This window comes from Plecotus auritus (genome assembly GCF_963455305.1).
Source record: "Plecotus auritus genome assembly, chromosome: 2".
NCBI lineage: Eukaryota > Metazoa > Chordata > Mammalia > Chiroptera > Vespertilionidae > Plecotus > Plecotus auritus.
This window is the reverse complement of record NC_137771.1, coordinates 5,237,794-5,258,460: the sequence shown is the minus strand read 5'-3', so window position 1 is coordinate 5,258,460 and position 20,667 is coordinate 5,237,794. Positions and strand designations below refer to the sequence as shown.

The window sequence follows — 20,667 nt, the reverse complement described above, 5'->3', positions numbered from 1 at the left end:
GTTAGGGGCAACCAGGCCGGCAAGGGAGGGCAGTTAGGGGTGACTGGGCCAGCAGGGGAGGGCAGTTAGGGGCAATCGGGCCGGCAGGGGAGCAGTTAGGTGTCGATCAGGCTGGCAGAGGAGTGGTTAGGGGTCGATCAGGCAGGCAGGCAGAAGCGGTTAGGGGCAATCAGCAGGCAGGCAAGCGGTTGGGAGCCAGCAGTCCTGGATTGTGAGAGGGATGTCCGACTTCCCGCCGGTGGGATTGGGCCTAAACGGGCAGTCGGACATCCCTCGAGGGGTCCCAGATTGGAGAGGGTGCAGGCTGGGCTGAGGGACACTCCCTGCCCCAGTCATAAAGTATTTTCCTTGCTGACAGGTATAAACCCAGATCTTTAAGTTAGGGTGGGGAATGTCCAGCCCCCGGGCGAAATAATTTGGTCTGGCCCTGCCAAGGCATTAGGAATGAGTTAATTAAATGTTTGACCCAATACAGCAAGCTAATTTTTAAGTTGATAATTTTGCATGACCTGTGAATTTTATAAATATCCAAGTTGTTTCTTGGCAAAAAAGGTTCCCCACCCCTGCTTTAAGTGATCCCAAGATACACTGTTGTTTGCGTGGTCCAGACTAAACCCTCTGGTCACCCTACGTGTCACATAAAGGTACCTTGTTGGACACACTAGACAACTAGGGAGGCATATCTCACTAAAGGACAGTAGATTTCTCTTTTTTCTTTTCATCGCATAAGGGCAAGGTCAAAGCAATGTATTTAAAATAAGACCTAGCCATAATAATGGAATGTTATTCGACAATAACTACAAGTGAAAGAGGCCATAAACACACTGCATGACTTCATTTATATGCCAAGTCCAGAGGAGACACAGCTAGAGACAGAAGGTAGGTTAGTGGTTGGTTACCTAGGGCTGGGACTTGAGGTGGGGAATGGGGAATGACTACAAATGGGTGAGGGCCTTCTTAGTGGAATGACATGTTTTAAAATCACATTGTTGTGATGGTTGCGCAGAACTATGTGAACATGCTAAAAAACAGTCAATTGTCTGCTTTAAATGTGTAAGTTGTATGTATGTGAATTACATATTAGTAAGCTGTTTAAAAAACCCTGCAGGGAGAAAAAGAAAGAGGCTCCCTAAAGAAGACTGAGAGAGATCAGCAGGAACAGAGTTTAAACAAAATTTAGTTCTTGTGCTAAATCGATCATTTACAAAAGATAACTGAGAAAAGCGGAACACAGACTGCAGATGAGTTAAAAAGTAGTATATCAAGCCGTGGCCGGTGGTGCTCAGTGGTTAGAGTGTTGGCCTGCACACCAAAGGGTCTTGGGTTCAATTCCTGGTCAAAGGCACATGCCTGGGTTGCGGGTTCGCTCGCTGAACCTGGTAGGGGTGCGTGCGGGAGGCAACCAGTCGATGTGTCTCTCTCACATTGATATTTCTCTCTCTCTCTGTCTCTCCACCGGCCCCTCTCCCCGCCACACACACTCTCTCTGAAAAAGCAACAGGAAAAATATCCTCAGGTGAGGATTAACAATAACAACAACAACAAATAGTATATCAATATTAAATTTCTTTAATTTGAAAACTGCTGTGGTTTTTTTTAATATATTTTTATTGATTTCAGAGAGGAAGGAAGAGGGAGAGAGAGAGAGAAACATCAATGATGAGAATCACTGATCGGCTGCCTCCTGCACGCCCCCTACTGGGGACCAAGCCCATAACCCAGGCATGTGCCCCTGACTGGAATCGAACCTGGGACCCTTCAGTCCCCAGGCCGACGCTCTATCCACTAAGCCAAACCAGCTAGGGCAATTGCTGTGGTTTTAAGATAGTATCTTTATTCTTAGGAAATAAATGCTGAAGAATTAAGGGAAAAGGGGCACAACGTGTGGAACCTATTTTCAAATGGTTCATGAAAAATATGGATGTATACAGAACAAAATGATAATACAAATGTGGCAATATGTTAAAAATCTGTGACTCAAGGTAAAGAATATAAGCAAATTATTGGTACCATTCCTGTAACTTTTCTACACATTTGAAATTATTTCAAAAAAAAAGTTCTTTAATAAAAATAAGTTATAGGCAAGCCATAGGTTGTAATATAGCCCAATGTTATGGGAACAAGGGCTGGGGACAGGCAATTGTTAGGTTCTGTAAATCAAACCCCCAAATGAAGGTCATTCACACTAACCAAAAACAAATCATTTGGCCCTTAGCAGAGGCATGAGAATTTAGTTTTTTCAACTCTAAATACTTGACTTCTATCTTTCTTACAACAGGCCTGATTTAAAAAGCTAAGCTCTCTGAAGAAAATCTTTTCTTAAATAACACCTGCAAGTGACCTACACCTTATAGCATGTAAGACTGTCAAATGGTCAGTATATCCAAATGTTTCAAGTTTAGATTCTATCTGTGGTTCCCATTAATGAACACTGTGCGGCCAGCCCAGGGGTCGTTTAAACACGATTCCGGGACTCTCTGGCTCCAGGAAGCCTGAGCCTCGCATCTATAATGCAGCAGGGAACACCAGTCCTCAAGTGACTAGGGCTTCTTCACAACAGGGCGGGCTGTCGCCATAGTGACGCACATTAACAGTGGGCAAGAAGTCAAACGTGTTACATAATTCAAACTTCTAACCTTGCTGGCTGTGCACAAAACTCTTCTGGAACAATCAAGTGCCTACTATAAATGGTACACTTCAGCCTCAAAATAAAGCAGCAGGATCCAGGCGGATTTTCCCACAGTCATAGAAACTGTCATTTAGGCAAGAAATGCAAAGAGAAACGGGGGCCTTGTTTGGAGCATTTCATCTTCACTAGTTGTAGACCAGGATCCAAGACAAAGATCTCACCTGAACACTCAGTTTTATTTTTACAACATAGACTAGATCACTAATATATTACTTTTCAGATCAAAAAGGCACCTGAGTAAAAAATTACCTGAGTGACGTAAAAAATAGGAGCTCTGATTTAAAAAAAAAAAAAAAAAAGCCTGGCCGGCATGGCTCAGTGGTTGAGCATCAACCTATGAACCAGGTCAAGGTTCAATTCCGTTCAGGGCATATGCCCGGGTTGTGGGCTCGATCCCCAGTGTGGGGCATGCAGGAGACAGCTGATTAGTGATTCTCTCTTCATTGATGTGTCTCTCTCCCTTTCCCTTCCTCTCTGAAATCAATAAAAATATATTTTAAAAACACACACAGATTAAGTCATAAGACTTTAAAGCAGACACATGAAATACATTGATATATTATTCCCCTTTGGTGAATTTAACAGTGAGAGCCTTTTTAAGTAACCATCTTCAAAATATAAAGGTTCATGGTGCTGCAGTGGAGAACATGTATTCTCTAGAGCAGTGGTCGGCAAACTCATTAGTCAACAGAGCCAAATATCAACAGTACAACGACTGAAATTTCTTTTGAGAGCCAAATTTTTTAAACTTAAACTTCTTCTAACGCCACTTCTTCAAAATACACTCGCCCAGGCCGTGGTACACTCAAGGGGCCAAAGAACCACATGAGGCCCGCAAGCCGCGGTTTGCCGACCACGGCTCTCGAGGGTTACCCTGTGACACAAAACGATGATTTGCATTTTGAAAAATAAACTTCCTGTAAACAAGTTCGGTTAAGCCTTTTAAAGTAGTACTTCCTGAAGGAGTAAGACCAAGAAGCAACCTAACCACCACCCTGCCCCTGCCGGGAGAAGAGAGGCGGCTGCAAGCAGGCGGTGGCGGAGCGCCAAGCAGTGCCCTTCTGCCGGCGCCCGGGAGACAGCGCTGCTCCTGCCGGCAGTCTGCCAGGCAGTGTGGGTGACAGACCACTGTTGGGACGTAGCAGCAGGAAGACGCCCGTTTCCCCTGGAGCGAGTGTGCTTTCTTTGGGAGAGAACTGTGTGATGTGATGGTCCCCCTTTTGCCTTGGCCACCAAGAAACTCAGTTGTACACCTTGCATTTAAAACGTACAAGAAGTGGATATTACGATAGCCGCCAATATTTATTTACACGTTGAGCTCTTTACATGTGGTATTTTACTGATGTGCCAAAAGGCATTCCTTCCTTCTACTTGTACTAAATGCTGACTGTGGGACAGGCAGCATGCTAGGGGGTTGAGGACACCTCCGTCATCCTAACAAATCAAAGTCCCTGCCACGGAGGAACTTCCATTCTGGTGGGGACAGGGAGAGAAAATAAACAATCCTGACAAGTAAGCTACACTCTACGGTGGATGGAGGTAAGTGCTGGGGATAAAAATAAGGCAGGAAGGGGGATGGAGCATGAGGGAGGTCAGTGTTAAACAGCACAGTCACTGCAAGGCCTTCCTGCTAGGGCGGCAACTGGGAGCCAGCCATGCAGAGAAGGTCAGGCACCAAGGCCCTGAGGCGGAATGTGCCAATGTTCCTGGCCTTTTAAAGGGACAGCTGAAGGGGTGTAGGAGGAGAAACATCAGAGGAGTAATGGGAGCGGTGGCAGCTGTGTGGCGGCCGCAGGGACAGAGGACAGGTAGTCCCTGGAGGGATCTGAGCGAGGGTCTGGGTTGAGAACAGACTGAGAATGGGAGGGGAGCAGGCCTCAGCCAGACCAGTGAGGAGCTCATGCAGTAAACGGGGGAGACCTGGTGGCTTCCATCAGGTGGGGTGCTGACAAGCAGGGGCAAGGGTCAGATGCTGTGCGTATTCTGAAGGCAGAGGGGACAGAGCGGCTGTGGGTGTGAAATAAGATCCAAGATGACTGAGGTGTCAGGTCCGTGGAGCGGGAAGCTGGAGCTGCTTCGAGACTCCGGGCGCGGCAGGGCTGGGAGCTCAGCTCTGCACAAGTTACGCTTTGGTTGCCCCTGCACACCGGGAGGAGCTGTCAAACGGGCAGCAGGACTGCAGCGGAGGCGAGGCCGGGTCTGAGCCCGGGGCCTCCGACCAGAGGCTGCTAGCCCGCGGTGGGGGGGGCGGGGGGGCAGGGGTTGTCCCAGTGTCTCTGAGTGGACCTTGGGCTCTAGTAGAAGCCGAGCCCCGCTAGGGCACTCGGGATTATTTACTGCTTTCAAGCCTTTCTTTGAAATAGGTGAATATACATTAAAAATAGCCTTGAGCCCAGCTGGTGTGGCTCAGTGGTTGAGCGGCCGTCGACGTATGAACCAGGAGGTCACGGTTGATTCCTGGTCAAGGCACATGCCCTGGTTGTGGGCTCGACCCCGTGTAGGGCATGCAGGAGGAAGCCGATCAATGACTCTCTCATCATTCATGTCTCTCTCTCTCTCTCCCTCTCCCTTCCTCTTTGAAATCAATAAAAATATATTAAAAGAAAAAGGCCTTTGCGGAAGTTGTATAACTCCACTTTGTTTCCTCATCTATAAAATGGGATGATATCCCACCTGAGTGCTCTTCTCATAGGGTTGGTGTGAAAAATCAATAAAATACTACGTAAAAGTGGCAATTTTAAATAGGAAGCTATTAAATATCCGCTGAGAATCTTAATAATGTACATAGATCAAGCCGATGAAATAAAGCTTTAATAAAATAGCTTTTGGATTAAAAAAAATGCCACTTTACAAACCCTTTTCTTAACAAAATATCATCATAACAAGAATTTTACTTAAAATCGCATTACTTATATTTTCACGTGGATACAGAATAAATGGTTTTAAAAGTATTCATGTGTGAGTGGTGTCTCGTTATTGTGTAGCCGTGGCTACTTTAACCAATGGCTGCTGTCAAACGGGCGGCTGTGCAGTGTGCTGTGCACTGTTCTTGGACTTCAAATGACAGGAAGCTTTGAAAATTTGATTTACATTTTAGTAAACAATGGTCCTAACTGGTGAGAGAAAATAAATACATATATAGATATAGATATAGATATATATATAGAGAGAGAGATTGATTGATTTGTTGGAGCTTGAGAGACACCAGAGATGTAGAACATGCAAAAATCTGAGCTACAGAAAGCCTCACTTTGATCTACCTCCAGGCCTGGCCCGCTGACACCCACAACTTTGGGTAACAGCGTCCCAGTTACAGTAAGCCTATAAACTCACTAGTCATGAGTTATTTGCAAGCACGCAAGAGGAAGTTCATGGAGGATGTTAGCAAAGCTGGCAAATTACCTGTCTTTCCTTTTGTCCAAAGTGCTTTATGTTCCCCAGAAAGTACCATTTGAGACTGCCCTGCCCACACGTGTAAAAAGACAAACAGGATGGGGATGCTTTCACAGCCATGTCTTCTGGAGGACGTGGGGCTGTCTCTCTCCTTCCTGAGGTCAGAGGGGCCTCCCATCAGTGTCCCCATCCCTGCCTCCTGGGCCCGTCCCCAACCTGCTGCTGCTCTGTGCCTGTGCACTCCTCCTCAGGGTTTAATTTGAAAAGTGGGTTCTGGGGTGTTGGGTGCCAGCCTCTTCCTCTGGCTGGGCTTCTGATTCTTCGCTTGGGACCTTGCCCTCTGCAGCTGGTCTTGTGTTCAGTTTTGCTCGGTAAGCTTGGATGCAGCTCATCCACATGTTTGGCATGGAGGCCTGTGTGCCTTGCAAACAGGCTTTACAAACAAAACGCACCTAAAAATAAATCCAGTGCTTTCCAACGCACTCTCCTTATCTAAAATGGGACTGAACCCTGTCCAAAGTGCTCCGTGTGGAGGTTATTCGGACAGAGCGCTTCCACTTCACTGCATCTTCCTCTAACACTTCCCAGCTGAACGACGACACGGGTAAATGGCAGTGTCTTTCTTGGACTCACCCTCTCCCAGTGGTAAGTCTCAGATACCAGGTGTAGTGAAATTCAACTATCATTTACTGAATACCTCTCTTTTTTAAGAAGTACTTTTATTGATTTTTACAGAGAGAGGAAGGGAGAAAGAGAAACATCAATGTGAGAGTGGAACATCAATTAGCAGCCTCCTGCACGGCCCTCCTCCTGGGGATCAAGCCCGTACCCTAGGCATGTGCCCCGACTGGGAATGGAACCAGCAACCTTCTGGTGCACAGGACAATGCCCAACGAAGTGAGCAACACTGGCCAGGGCTGAACATCTCTCTAAAGCACAGGGCCCAAGGTGAAATTCAGATGCCATCAAGAGGTCTTGATTTCTGATTCTAAGCATAGATACCAAGAAGTCAAATTCAACTTAGGAACATTTGCTACTTCATAAGCAAATGAAATATTTTTAATGTAGTAAAAATAATAAATCAGGCAGGCAGCCTAGGTCTGAAACAAAAATTTTTTTAAAAATATGTTTTTATTGATTTCAGAGAGGAAGTGAGAGGGAGAGAGTGCGATAGAAACATCAATGATGAGAGAGAATTATTGATCGGCTGCCTCCTGTACACACCCTACTGAGGATGGAGCCCGCAACTCAGGCATGTGCCCTTGACTGGAATCGAACCTGGGACCCTTCAGTCCACAGGCTGACGCTCTATCCACTGAGCCAAACCAACTAGGGTGAAACAAACATTTTAAAAACCATTTTATTAAGTAGCTATTGAAACTTTTCTGTAAGCATGAAAGTATTTCCAAATAAAAAGTAAAACATTAAAACATTGTTTCCCAATTACTTCCCCTTAAAATATTCAAAACCTTTCTCTTGTGAAATTTAAAAGTTTTAATTTCATTCTATCACGCCATAGCTTCCTGCTAGCCCTCAGATTTTGAGCAAGAACACTTTGATGCAACCATTTGAACATGATTCTTTAGTTTGCTTTGTTAGGTTTGCTCTAACTGTCCCTGGATGGTGACCGCATGCACACTGGGTGCCCTGCTGCCAAGGGAGCAAGGTCAGAGTTCAAAGGTATTGGTACAGAAACCTAATTCTTAGGTTTGGAATTAGGCTGTGCAAATAGAAGATCCATCTGATGGGCTTAATAAACATTCGATATTGACAGTGGGGGCAGGGGTGTGGCAGGAGTCCAGGTTGGAGACTGAACTTACTTCAGAACCTGTAGAAGTCCAGGCGTCACTGACGTTGGTCTCACCACTCCAGCTCCATCAATGGCCCCCAGGTGAACCTGAGGGTAATAGACCGTCCGCAGAGCTAATTTCGAAGACTGCAACCTTGTCTTAATGACTTCGAGTGGACAAGTGAAAATAGCACCAACCGTGCCCCCGCACCTGTAAGGAAAGAAATCACAGCAGGGTCAGAAAAGCCATACCATTCTCTACACAAGCGAAATGTGAAATGTGTATTTTTCTTTATTTGAAAAAAGAGCCCGACCGGTTGAGTCCGGTGGTTGAGTGTTGACCTATGAACCAGGAGGTCACAATTCCATTCCCGGTCAGGGCACAAGCCGAGGTTGCGGGCTCGCTCCCAGTGTGGGGCGTGCAGGAGGCAGCCAATCAATGATTCTCTCTCATCACTGATGTTTCTATCTCTCTCTCCCTCTCCCTTCCTCTCTGAAATCAATAAAAACATTAAAAAAAAAAAAAACTTATGTTCATTTGATAATTAGAACATAAGGGAGGTAAAAAAAATTACAGTTGAAATCACAGCCACCAATGAGATAACCATTGTTACTATGTCAACACATCCTTTAGGGCTTTTCCGCACTGGCTCTTTAATCTCACTTTTCCCCGTTATGTAGATGTTGTGAATGTCAACATATACACTTATGTCATTGGTGATGGCCGCACACTATTCTCCTATATTGATGTATATTAACCAATTTCCTACCGTTAGACATTAATGTCATTTCCAATTTCACTACCCTGTTGCAATGAATATACTAGAAAATGCATCTTTTCAGTCAAACAAAATAGTTCTTCAGGCAATGCTCCTATTTGAAAATCATTGCCTACTACAACGGACTTTTAACAAAGTCTAATTAATTTGGACTCCATTGAAAGTTAGGCTAAAACTAAAAAAAAAAAAAAAAAAAAAAAAAAAGAAAGTTAGGCTAAAACTTACTTTTATTTATTTAAATATATTTTATTGATTTTTTACAGAGAGGATGGGAGAGGGAGAGGGAGTTAGAAACATCGATAAGAGAGAAACATCAATCAGCTGCCTCCTGCACACCCCCTACTGGGGATGTGCCCGCAACCAAGGTACATGCCCTTCACCGGAATCGAACCTGGGACCCTTGAGTCCGCAGGCCAATGCTCTATCCACTGAGCCAAACCGGTTAGGGCTAAAGCTTACTTTTAACGACAAAGTCCTTGAGGTCTGAAACAATCAATTCATCCTGTTTTCATTAGTCACAGTCTCTCTGAGTCAGGGTTCTCCTTTATAATATTTCATACCAAAGTATTATCTGTATTAAAAATTTAAGTATTTTTCTTCAAGATAACTCACTTATCCTAAAATAACTCCTTCCATCTTTTCTTAAACAATCCCCATGAAACTGCGCTCTGGAAGGGCTGGTGAGACTTAACAATGTCATGTGCCATCGAAAGCCGCCCGCACCACCAGCCACGCAGGTTCTACCCCTCGTACTAGAGAGCTCAGGGCCTGTGTCTCATCCACCTTTCTTTCCCTGGCATCAGGACTCCCAAGTTCACAAACAATATTTGCTAAGCAAAGGAATGATTAAACTGAAGTTTCAAGGAGGGTGTCTTTTAAGGGCTCTCCATGTTTGAAGACAGGACTTCCCGTCTGCCTGCTATCACAGGTGACTGTCCCAGGAGCACCTCGCTAGGGTACAAGTAGTGCCTGGCACAGCAGAAACGATACAGCACCAGTACCTGAGGGCAAAAGTGGTGACAAGAACAGGTCTGTCCGGCTCACAGAATATTAAGTTAGGAAATCTGGCTGCGAACCCAGCACCTAGCATGGCGCCTGAGTCAGGAATGGGGTAAAGCCCCCGTGTAGTATTTTCAAATCAAGAGCCTGTAGCTCCACAGAGCAAGTCAAATCCTGGTAACTGGACTCGAGAGAGCTGGAAGCGAGCGGTTTAAATGCTAGCATTTCTACCATGGAGTGAATGACTACCTCATGGTAAGCATGCAATCCTCCAACAATCCTTCAAGGTAGGAACTCTTTAGCCTCAATTCACGCCAAGGAATCGAAATGTCAGAAAAGAGAGTAAAAGGTACAGACTGGGGGCGGGGATATAGCCATGTTGGGCTATTTAGGTAAACCTGCTTTAGAATCATGATGATAATACACCCTAAAACAAACTGTTTATATACACAGTGTTTTCTGAACTGTGAGCCAAAGCCCATCAACCACAAAGCAAGGCAGGGGATCGGTCAGAACGGGCGGGAGGCCGGCAGGAAGGGCTCGATGGATGAACCGGTCAGCATTTACCCCTCAGGTATTGAGGGCTAATATATAGAGGGGAGCCTACGTCTCAGTGAGGTCACAAAGCAGCTCAATATCTAATCTGAAACCCAAATCCAGACCCTCTGTGTCCACAGCCTGGTTCGTCCCACTGGGCGCAGGTTTCCTCTCTGGGAGCATTATGGGAAGACGGGCAGTGCAGACAGCTCTGCCAGCTAATGTACGCTGTTTCACTCTTACTCAAGATGGAAAACTGTTGATCAGACAAGTAGGACTTCAAAACTCTAATGGGTCCTTTTGTATCAAGAAAAATTGTGAGCCCAACTGAATGCTGTTCTGTAATAATTGGCTCTAAAGAAAATAGAATATAATGGGGAGTGTTTAAAAAAATAACTTCCTAACCATGTCTATTCACACAAAACAATTACTCTTATCTATTACCATAAACATGTGCTTAAAAGGTATATTTTAAAACATTGGAAAATTTACATGCTACAAAATCAGATAAAGGAATAGCTAAAACCTATTTATGCTCAATAACACGACTCCATGTCACCGAAAACAAACACCCCCCCCCCCCCCCGCCCCAAAACAGCTTCTGAGGAACTCTTTCATCAGAAAGCCAACAAGTTTGAATGTGGCACAGGTCAACCACCTCTGCTTTGCCCCCGGCTCAGCTGCACTCCTTATCTGGCCAACTGTCATCCAAATCTATGCCACTGATCAAAGGATGACCTTTGGGGCGGTGTGCTTGCCCAACTAGGCAAATATCCTACTACAACGAGGCGGTGGACTCTTTGAGGATGGCAAGCCACACTCACTACCAGTCACTGGCATGGGCTGCACACTGTGCCCATGTGGAGGGGTGGTGGTGGTGACAGGCCCTGCCTGGCCTTCTAGACCACTAACCAGGGGACAAAGTAAGGCGCTCTAAACAATGTTACTACTCAGAAGGAAGTCCCTTCTTACCCACCAGGAAAAAGCTCAGGTGAAAAAATGTCCAAAGGAAGTTCTAAATCGTTAAAGCGGTGGTATAATACTACTCTTAGAAGAACCTGATATTCAATGGAAATGCCCAAAGAAGTCTTCCTGAAACGTAAACCTTTCATAGCAGAATTCTGTATCTTTCAGCTCAACTTCTTTTTCTTTTTTTTGTGAGCCAACACGTACAAGACAATCATCTGGACCAAAATGCTGACTTCTCCAGGCTGGCTTTCCAAAATTTTCTAAAAATATTTCATCATGTTGGCCAGAGGGCACTTAAGAGTACAACCAATTACATTCTTTGTAGAAGAGTCCCTGTCAATTCTCAATTGTTTGATACAAAGAAGCCCTTCAGTGTCAGCCTAGCTCAGGGGGGGGGGGGCAAACTTTTTGACTCGAGGGCCACAATGGGTTCTTAAACTGGACCGGAGGGCCGGAACAAAAGCATGGATGGAGTGTTTGTGTGAACTAATATAAAGCGGAGGGGAGAGCAAGAGAACCGGATAGAACAGCCAGATCCGGCCCGCGGGGCTGTAGTTTGCCCAAGGCTGGCCTAGCTCCTAACCTTGGTAGCTTGGATGAAGCTCCACCCACCGCGGTCCGCAGAATTGACTAAGAGGACTCCCCAGGAGTCCCAGTGGAGAAAGGGTAGAGGCAGCAGCTCTGGGCCAGCCTCCCATCGCTGCTTCTCAGCTGTGCTCTACGGAATGCCCCCCTCCTGCCTATGAATCACAGGCAGGTTCCATGACTTTCTGGTGACTTTTAGCCCCAACACTGGGAAACCCATATCGGTTCCACCAGTAGCCCCTCCCCCAGTCACCTTTCAGCCTTACTTGGCCTGGCAACCCTTCCTTCCCACAGCACTAGGTGCCTCTCCTTCCTCTGGTCCTCATGCTCCTTGCCACCAAACCAATGGGGCCCTAGTGTCCTCCCCTGAGGCAACAAGGCTGGCACTAGGGAGGAAGTCACCGAGTCCTCTCATCCTGGTGGCATGGGCTGATGCAGCAGCAGCCTCCCACCTGCAGGAAGCCTCTGCCACACAGCAAACGACCGCTCAGCCTCCCCAGCTCCCTCAATGCATGGAGCCCAGACCACTAGGGCAGGGGTGGGGACAGGGAGAGACAGTGACAGGAAAAGCCTCTCTCAACACCGCATGCCCCAACGTTGACAACTATAACCTTCCTGCTCTGCACACACAGTCGGGGTGGAACAACTGGTGCAGGCGGGCAGACTCTGCCCCCTCTCCAGGCCTCAGAGCAGGCTTCTTTGGGTTCAGCTCAGGGCCGGGAAGCCGATGCTCAGCCAACAGGCAAAGTCACATTCAGCATCCACTCACACAGTGACACAGTGTGGGCATCAGAAAACAGACTAATCCTGATGAGATACCAATACTTTAGACCTAATATCCAAAGTGGGGGACATCCTTAAGAGGTGCATACTTAAGAGGCCCACAGACATACAGGAAGAAAATAGTACCAGTGGTTCTCAACCGGAACAATGTGCCCCCATCCTGTGACATCTGGCAATGTCTGAAGACATTTTTGGATGTTGACATTGGGGGAAGGGATATTAGCATCTAGTGGGTAGTAGGGAGGCTGCTAAATACCCTACAATTCACAGGACAGCTCTGCCCCACCCCAAGCAAATAATCATCTGCCTGAGGTTGAGAGAGCAATAAAATGGACGAGATATTTGAAGGCAGTGTAAGGAACGTGGAGGCTACTGCTGCTTGTCTCTCAGCATCCATGCCCTCTTCCTGTCGTAAGACGATTGATCCCAGATGTCTTAAGCCATACAGTTTGGATGCAACTGAACCATTTCTAGGTTTAGCTCCGACCCAATCAACAACGCTGCCACGTGCTCAGCAATGGGCACCCGATTCAGCCCAAGCAGCATAATTCCCCTGGGATCGATAACTGGTTTAGAGACCCGTGCATGTCCAGGTTGGTCCAGAGTTAAGCTCCAGCCAGACTTGTTCAATGGTGGGGAAACATCGGGAGCTGCTGTTAGCCATGCTGTGTTCCTCGCGCAACGACCAACCCTGGAGTCAAGTAGGTATTTCTAGAAGGCAGAGCAGTCATCGCTTGAGGTCCCACAGTGATACTGTCGAGCTATCAGGTGTATGCACCAATAACCAAGCCAGTAGGAACTGAAATTCTTATTATTCACAACTGAAAGCCTCCTAAATGAGCCTAGTCAAAAAAGCCTTATACTCAAGCTTTTCAAGAAAGCGCGGGCCGCCCTAACTGGTTTGGCTCAGTGGATAGAGCGTCGGTCTGCGGACTGAAAGGTCCCAGGTTCGATTCCGGTCGAGGGCATGTACCATGGTTGCGGGCACATCCCCAGTAGGAGGTGTGCAGGAGGCAGCTGATCGATGTTTCTCTCTCATCGATGTTTCTAACTCTCTATCCCTGTCTCTTCCTCTCTGTAAAAAAAAAAAAAAAAAAAGCACAGGCCACGAGTTTGACATGGTTGGCTTAAAAGGTTTTGCTCTTATCAGCAATCTTCCAAAAAGCAGTTAGGACTGTGTTTCTAGTAGGCTAGGTTTCTAACAGGAGGAGGAACTCCCTGGATGTGAATTTAATTCGCCCCTAAGGAAACGCTCCAGTCACTGATGTCAAAGTCCAGAGGAAATTCTCTGGGATACTCCATTCAGCAAAACCACCCAAAGGCTCTGCACAGGGCAGAGAAAGACCAGGAGGGCTGTTGTTATTTCTCAGAGCCGTCGCAACAGCAGCTCTCTGAAGCCTACCTGCCCAGTCTCCTAAAGAGTATCACCTGGATTTTTCTGTGCTTTTCCCCTTTTACTACTTGTTTCTTTTTCTAGAAAGACATTCCTCCTCTCATTCTCTCAGTCTTCCTGCCCAGAACTGAAGTCTTGTGTTTATTACATAGACTAGTGGCCCAGTGCACAAAATTCATGCACGGGACGGGGCGGGGGGGGGGGGGGGAGGGTGCGTGTCACTCAACCCGGCCTGCACACTCTCCAATCTGGGACCCCTCAGGGGATGTCTGACTGTTAGTTTAGGCACGATCCCTGTGGGATCAGGCCTAAACCGGCAGTCGGACATCCCTCTTGCAATATGGGGCTGCTGGCTCCTAACCGCTCACCTGCCTGCCTGCCTGATCGTCCCTAAGCACTCTGCCTGCTCACCCCCAACTGGCCCCCCCTGCCAGCTTTCTCGCCCCTAACTGCACCCCTCTGCTGGCTTGCTCGCCCCCAACTACCCCGCCCTGCTGGCCTGATCGCCCTAACCGCCTCTGCCTCAGCCCCACCACCATGGCTTTGTCCGGAAGGTCTCACGGTCTAATTAGCATATTACCCTTTTATTAGTATAGAAGATAGAAGCCTGGTCCATGGTGGGGGCCAACTGGTCTGCCCTGAAAGGGGTTCCGGATCAGGGTGGGGGTCTCCGCTGGGGGGTGTGGCCAGCCTGGGCGAGGGGCCGTTTGCAGGCTGACCAGCTGAGGGCCATTTGCAGGCTGGCCACACCCCAATTGGGTGAGGGTGCCCACTGGGGGGCATGGCCGGCCTGGGTGAGGGTCTGAGGGCCATTTGCAGGCCGGCCACACCCCCATCAGGGTGGGGGTCTCCGCTGGGGGCGGGCCAGCCTGGGTGAGGGGCTGAGGGCCATTTGCAGGCCGGCCACACCCCCATCAGGGTGGAGGTCTCCGCTGGGGAGTGGGCGGCCTGGGCTAGGGGCCTGGGGCAGTTTGCAGGCCTGCTAAGCCCCCTAATTAGCATATTACTCTTTTATTACTACAGAAGATAGAAGATAGGTTTAACTGTTTATCTTTTTACCCACATAGACCTGTCTTAATTCCTCCCAGCCCCCCTGCCCTCCCCTGTGAATTAGGCTCCTCTCCTCCAGTTTACCGTATAGCAGAACAAAGCTAGACTGTTAGTACATATATGGCTTTATGTGATCAGAGACATAAAAATTTTAAATTATGCACACAAATTTTTACTCTTTAACTCTGAATTTCAAGTAACAAGTACCATTTTTAAAAACTTGGTATTTTCAACAAGACCTCTGTTTTCTACACACACACGGACATTTTAGGCACTATAGCCAAGACCCGTGGTCAGCAAACTGCAGCTCACAAGCCACATGCGGCTCTTTGGCCCCTTGAGTGTGGCTCTTCCACAAAATACCACAGTCTGGGCGAGTCTATTTTGAACAAGTGGCGTTAGAAGAAGTTTAAGTTTAAAAAATTTGGCTCTCAAAAGAAATTTCAATCGATGTACTGTTGATATTTGGCTCTGTTGACTAATGTGTTTGCCGACCACTGGCCAAGACCAATATGCTCTTTATTATAATCGCCACCAGATTGATAGGAAACTGGGTTTCAGACTCACAGCTTTTTCATAACTATGATGATACGGCGGACTCTACCCACAAAGGAGACTGGCAGTCCCTGTGACTCCAACCTCTGGAACTTTCTTTGTAGTTTCCCTTTTCATCTGCTATCTCTATAGTCACTCCTTAAAAACAAGAGTACTTCTTTACATAGAATTTTCTGGCATAAGGCTTAGAAGATTTTGATTATGCAAATTCTGTATTCATTCAGTCAAAGCAAAATGCATAGTTTTCGATGCAGCTAATTATCCTTTAGATCAGCCTTGGGCAAACTACAGCCCGCGGGCCAGATCCGGCTGTTCTATCCAGTTCTCTTGCTCTCCCCTCCGCTCCTTTACTTTGAATTTATATTAGTTCACACAAACACTCCATCCATGCTTTTGTTCCGGCCCTCCGGTCCAGTTTAAGAACCCATTGTGGCCCTCGAGTCAAAAAGTTTGCCCACCCCTGCTTTAGATGCTACTTCCTGTCTTTTATCTCACGGTTAGAGCATCAATCCTAGGTTTCAGGTTCAATCTCAGGCCAGGGCACATACAAGACTCAACCAACAAATGGAACAACAAATTGATGTTTTTCTCTCTCTCCCTCTAAAATCAATAAAAAAAAATATACATGTTACCTATGCCAATATAGTTTCAGCAAATCTTAATATAGAACCATGTTCACAACTCACAAATAATCAAAGCACTTCTCTTAATTTGGGACAATTTAACAAGCCACATCAATCTATACTCCCAGGCATGACCCACAATACCTTTTATTCACTTAATTAATCATTAAACAAGTGTCCGTTAAGCATCTGTAACATGTGGGATACTGTACTTGGTATGTACCAGTGAAGAAAACAGACATGGCTACTATCCTCAGGAAGCTAAATTCTAGCAGCAATCTTTCATCCAAACACCACACAACTTTTACAAGTGTTTACTATAGATATGAAATACACTGGATGAAATAAATTTATAGTCTTAGCATACTTATATAAGCCATATACAAAATATGTGCACATTATATTTGTCTTATCAAAAGTTCTTTAAGCATTTGAAATAAATCTTGCATCTTCTCTACATTGTCCCCCTAGCAAATATATTAACACATGCCCAACACTTCAAAAGTAACCATTAGCCAGTACAGATTAAACTTGTAGGCAAAAGCATGGTACAGGAGTATACTAGGTGACAGCTATTCATAATAGGGGGGTGGGGGGAAGACTGAATTTTGAAAGTATCTTATATATTTTAAACGCTTAAAAACATACCATAGTGGCATTAAGATATATTTTAAAGCCTCTGTAAGTATGCTTGATGATAAAAGAAAAAAATCATGGCATAAAAATAAGACCTAAAGCATATAATCTAGCTAATGACAGCTTAGTCTATTTCAGGAGCCGAGAACATCTCCTAATGGCACCCGGATGTTACTGCTTGCTCAGCAGGGGAAGGACATCCCTCACTCTACATGTGCACCAGAGCCCCATCATCGGACAGGGAAAATGTAAGGGATTTTCTCAGCAGACATAAGGCCTAGACATGGAAGAGAATTTTACTGTTTCTCTTAATGAGATGTTAAGTTTAAATAGTAGAAAAGGAATGATGGGTTTTGTTATGTAATAACAATAAAATCTCTGTAAGTACATTTTGTGTTTTGATACTACCACCCAGATTTTGAGATAGGAGGAAAGAAAGCAGAAAACAGTAAAATCCCTGACCATATTAAAAGTCAACATCAAATGAATGAGGTTCATTCACACAGAAGGCACCACCCTAAGAGATGGTTTTATGAACGTGCTGATAGGTAGCAAAAGCCTTAAAAATGTGTGTCTTAGCGGTTGAGTGTCAACCCAGGAACCAAGAGGTCGCCGGTTGGAATCCTGGTCAGGGCACAAGCCCAGGATGCAGGCTCCGTTCCCAGTAGGGGTGTGTGCAGGAGGCAGCCGATCAATTATGTTTCTCATTGATGTTTCTGTCTCTCTACCCCTCACCCTTCCCTCTCTCTAAAAATCAATACAAACACATCAAAAAAAAATTTTAAAGTTAAAAAAAGCCTTAAAAATGTTTTGACTCAGTAATTGTACTTCTGATGTTTATCCAAAGGAAATCATCAAAGAACTACACATCTACACATAAGGATGTCTAGTTATTTATACTGGCAAAAAACCAACGAACAGCAATGAGAGATCAGAAGTTATGTAATCCAAGTATTAGGTAGCCCTGTCATAAATTACTGTAACATCCTCACTGAACTCAGGGGCTTGGAACTGGTTTGCCTCTTCATTGCAACCACTGGACACTAAGTCTCCACTAAAGGTACACGGGGAGAACTCACTACCATTAAAATGTAATACATTAGGAGGAAGAAAGCAGCTCTGAAAATACGAGCCTGTTTTAAAATTAACTACAGAATTACATCTGGTCCAGATTCACGCACAGAACCTTTTTCTAAAGTGCTTACTTCTCGGTGTTGGTTTGTGGGTGGTTTTTCTTCCAGTTCTTTTCTTGAAGGGCAACACTATACTAAAAAGATTTGCAGCTTAATGTAGGGCTATTTTCACCTTTGCAAAGAACCCAAGAAGCTGCCTTTTAAAAAAGAAATAATTAAACCTGAAAGACTAATGAGTTGTTTTGGGTGTAGCTTTTATTTTCGAGGAGCTAAAAATAACTTTACCCATTTATAAGCCTGTAATACCTGATACAATATTTATTCAATATCATTAATTAGGGATAGCATTAAACTTTAGATGTTAGTTTCCAATGGCTATTCAATAAAAGGAGACATGTGACACTTGCAGAGCTGGGGCAGACTTCTTTTTAAAGGAAATGAGCTTAGTTCTTTGGAAAGATTCCAGTAACATGCAAACTAGTTACTTCCAGTAAAGCAGCATGCCATCCACTGGACCAAGCTGGGGGTTGACTGATTTTAACTGTATAATATACCCATTCAACACTTGGCTCCTATAATGTTCTTCCCTAAAAGAAATGCATTTTAGGCTAGTGGGAAGGAATCAAAATCCGTTTAGCTACTCTGAAAGCCTCCTTTTGGAAGATTTATTTTCTTTCTCGAGTGTCTTAGGTAAAACTGAAGGGCTGCTAATGAAGGAACTAAATCCTGTTAAACTCAGGGCTGCAGGCACTACCCTAATGAACTCCCTACATTTTAATCAGTTTTCCTTCATCTCAAGGCTGGTGCTTCCGGTAGGAGAATCAGCAGCCAGAGGGCACTGTGAAGGGCGTGCAGAGAGATTCACCCAGACAGGGTGATCCATTACGCGGCAAGCCTCCGGGAGACGGCTCCGGAACAGGCAACTCTCCAGTATGAAATACAAAAAATTTTTAAGAGCCCACCTCACTAAAAACAACAAATTAAAATCAGAGTATAGCATCCTTAGAAAAAAATTATCCTTCTTGGCTTTAATAATATGGCCGACTTGTTTAAAATTCTCCAGAATGACAAATCAATACTTTGCCATAATTTAAGAACTGCTGCCTGCTCCCCCTCCCCACAAGCTGAAATATCAATGGGAAGGAAATATCAACGGGGAGATGAAGTGAAAGGATGAGAGGGAATGACAGGGAAGATATGACTGTTTCGGTTGGGAAAACAAAGAAACTGCCTGAGCACCTACAGTAAGTACATAGAACTCAGAACCCTTTCACCATAGTTATTTTCACACTCCAAACAAATGGGAGACTCCAGAAGGACCCCACGCCACCGGCTGTATTGAAAGAAAACAATTACTAATACTCAGAAACACGTAAACACCTATTTTCTTAAGAAACAAACAAATCAGCTCTGTTATGAACCCCGTGATCACCCATCCTCCTTAACAATGCGTTGCCTCCACCGAAAACTAGCAGTGGCAGCCGCGTGATGATCAAACGAACGCAGCTCTCAAAACAGAAACGACTTACCTTGGACGCGTCTACCAGCAGGAAAGAAGCATTTCCACACGCTTTCCGGACCTTACTTTCTCCCGGGGGTGGGGGTGGGTCCCCCAATAGACTCCCACAGGTTGCTGGCTGCATCACAGTCGCCAGCACTTCCCAGGCCCTTGCTGATACCCAACACCTACAGCCCACTTGACTGTCTGAACTCGGCCCCGAGCTACCCTGCTAAACTCCGCGGCCAACCTGAGCATCCATCACACTCGCAGGCCCTGGGGGTTGGGGTGAGGGGGGGGGGGGATCCAGGCAGAGGGACTGCAAGGGCGGCTGGCAGGGAGGACGCAGGGCAGCTGAGCCACGGTGACCAGGCAGGACCGCCCTGAGTGACACTCGTCACACCAGCCTGTAATTGTTTAAAAGGACTAATAGCTGGAGACGCCACGGGGAGGGGGAGGGGCGTGGGGATGCGGCAGGCTCCTGGTAAAGCCACGCTCGGGGGATGCGGACCCCCGGAGGGAAAAAGGCCGACGCCTCCCGGGCCTCATCGCCGCCCCGACGCCGGGACTTCCTCCTCGGGGAGCCGACGCTTCGGCCTGGGGAGGGCCGGTAACCGGCCAGGGCGCACCGAGGGCGTGGGACGGGCCCAGAGACCGCGGGGTCGGGCCGGGACGCTCACCCGCCGGCGAAGAGGTGGAGCAGCGTGTTCTCCTTCTGCTGAGAGCCTGTCGCCATGGTCGCGCCGGTTTCGCGGCCCGCCGCCGCCGGTGCCACAGGCGCGAGGCGGCTCGAGGGATGCGCGAGGTGGCCCGCTCCGCTAGCCCCACTGCTCTCAGGCGTCCGCCGGCGCCGTCCCCATGCAGGCGCGTCCCCACGACCCGCTCCCTCGGTCCGCACACTCCGCGGCGTGGCCGCCGGCCCTTCCCCGGCCTCTGCGGCAGGAGCCCGGCGTCCAGTGGAACCCCACCGCGCGGCCGTCACGTGGCGGGGGCCGGGTCCGACGTCACCCGGCGGCGCGCGCTGGGGCGGTGAATGGCGGGGGTGTGGACCCGGATCTGTGCTCCCATTGGTCGACGAGCGGATGTGGGCGGGGCTACCGCACAGCCCGGGGCGGGGTTCCGCTTGGAGCGCGAGACTGGGCGGGGCCAGCCTGGGCCCTCGCGGTGGAGGGAGAACCGGCTTAAGCAGCCTGGTACCTGCTCGCAGGCTGAGAACCTGGGCTTGCTGGCTGGGGAGGCCCTGGCCTTTTTATTTT

The 20,667-nt window shown here is 47.0% G+C and overlaps 1 protein-coding gene across 2 annotated transcripts in view; it reads right to left on the bottom strand.

Moving 5' to 3' along the window:
* The window catches only part of SLC25A33 (solute carrier family 25 member 33), a 30,759-nt gene extending 10,338 nt beyond the window's left edge, over nucleotides 1-20,421 (bottom strand). Inside the window, exons 1-2 of one of the 2 annotated variants that reach the window (XM_080655882.1) lie at nucleotides 20,092-20,421; nucleotides 7,903-8,082 (exon numbers count right to left, since the gene is read on the bottom strand). In XM_080655882.1, coding sequence (XP_080512008.1) covers nucleotides 7,903-8,082; nucleotides 20,092-20,147 — 236 coding nt within the window. In that variant the 5' untranslated portion in view covers nucleotides 20,148-20,421. The remainder of the gene's footprint in view (nucleotides 1-7,902; nucleotides 8,083-20,091) is intronic. The other variant, XM_080655883.1, reaches the window with a different exon arrangement.
* Nucleotides 20,422-20,667: the final 246 nt, after the last annotated feature.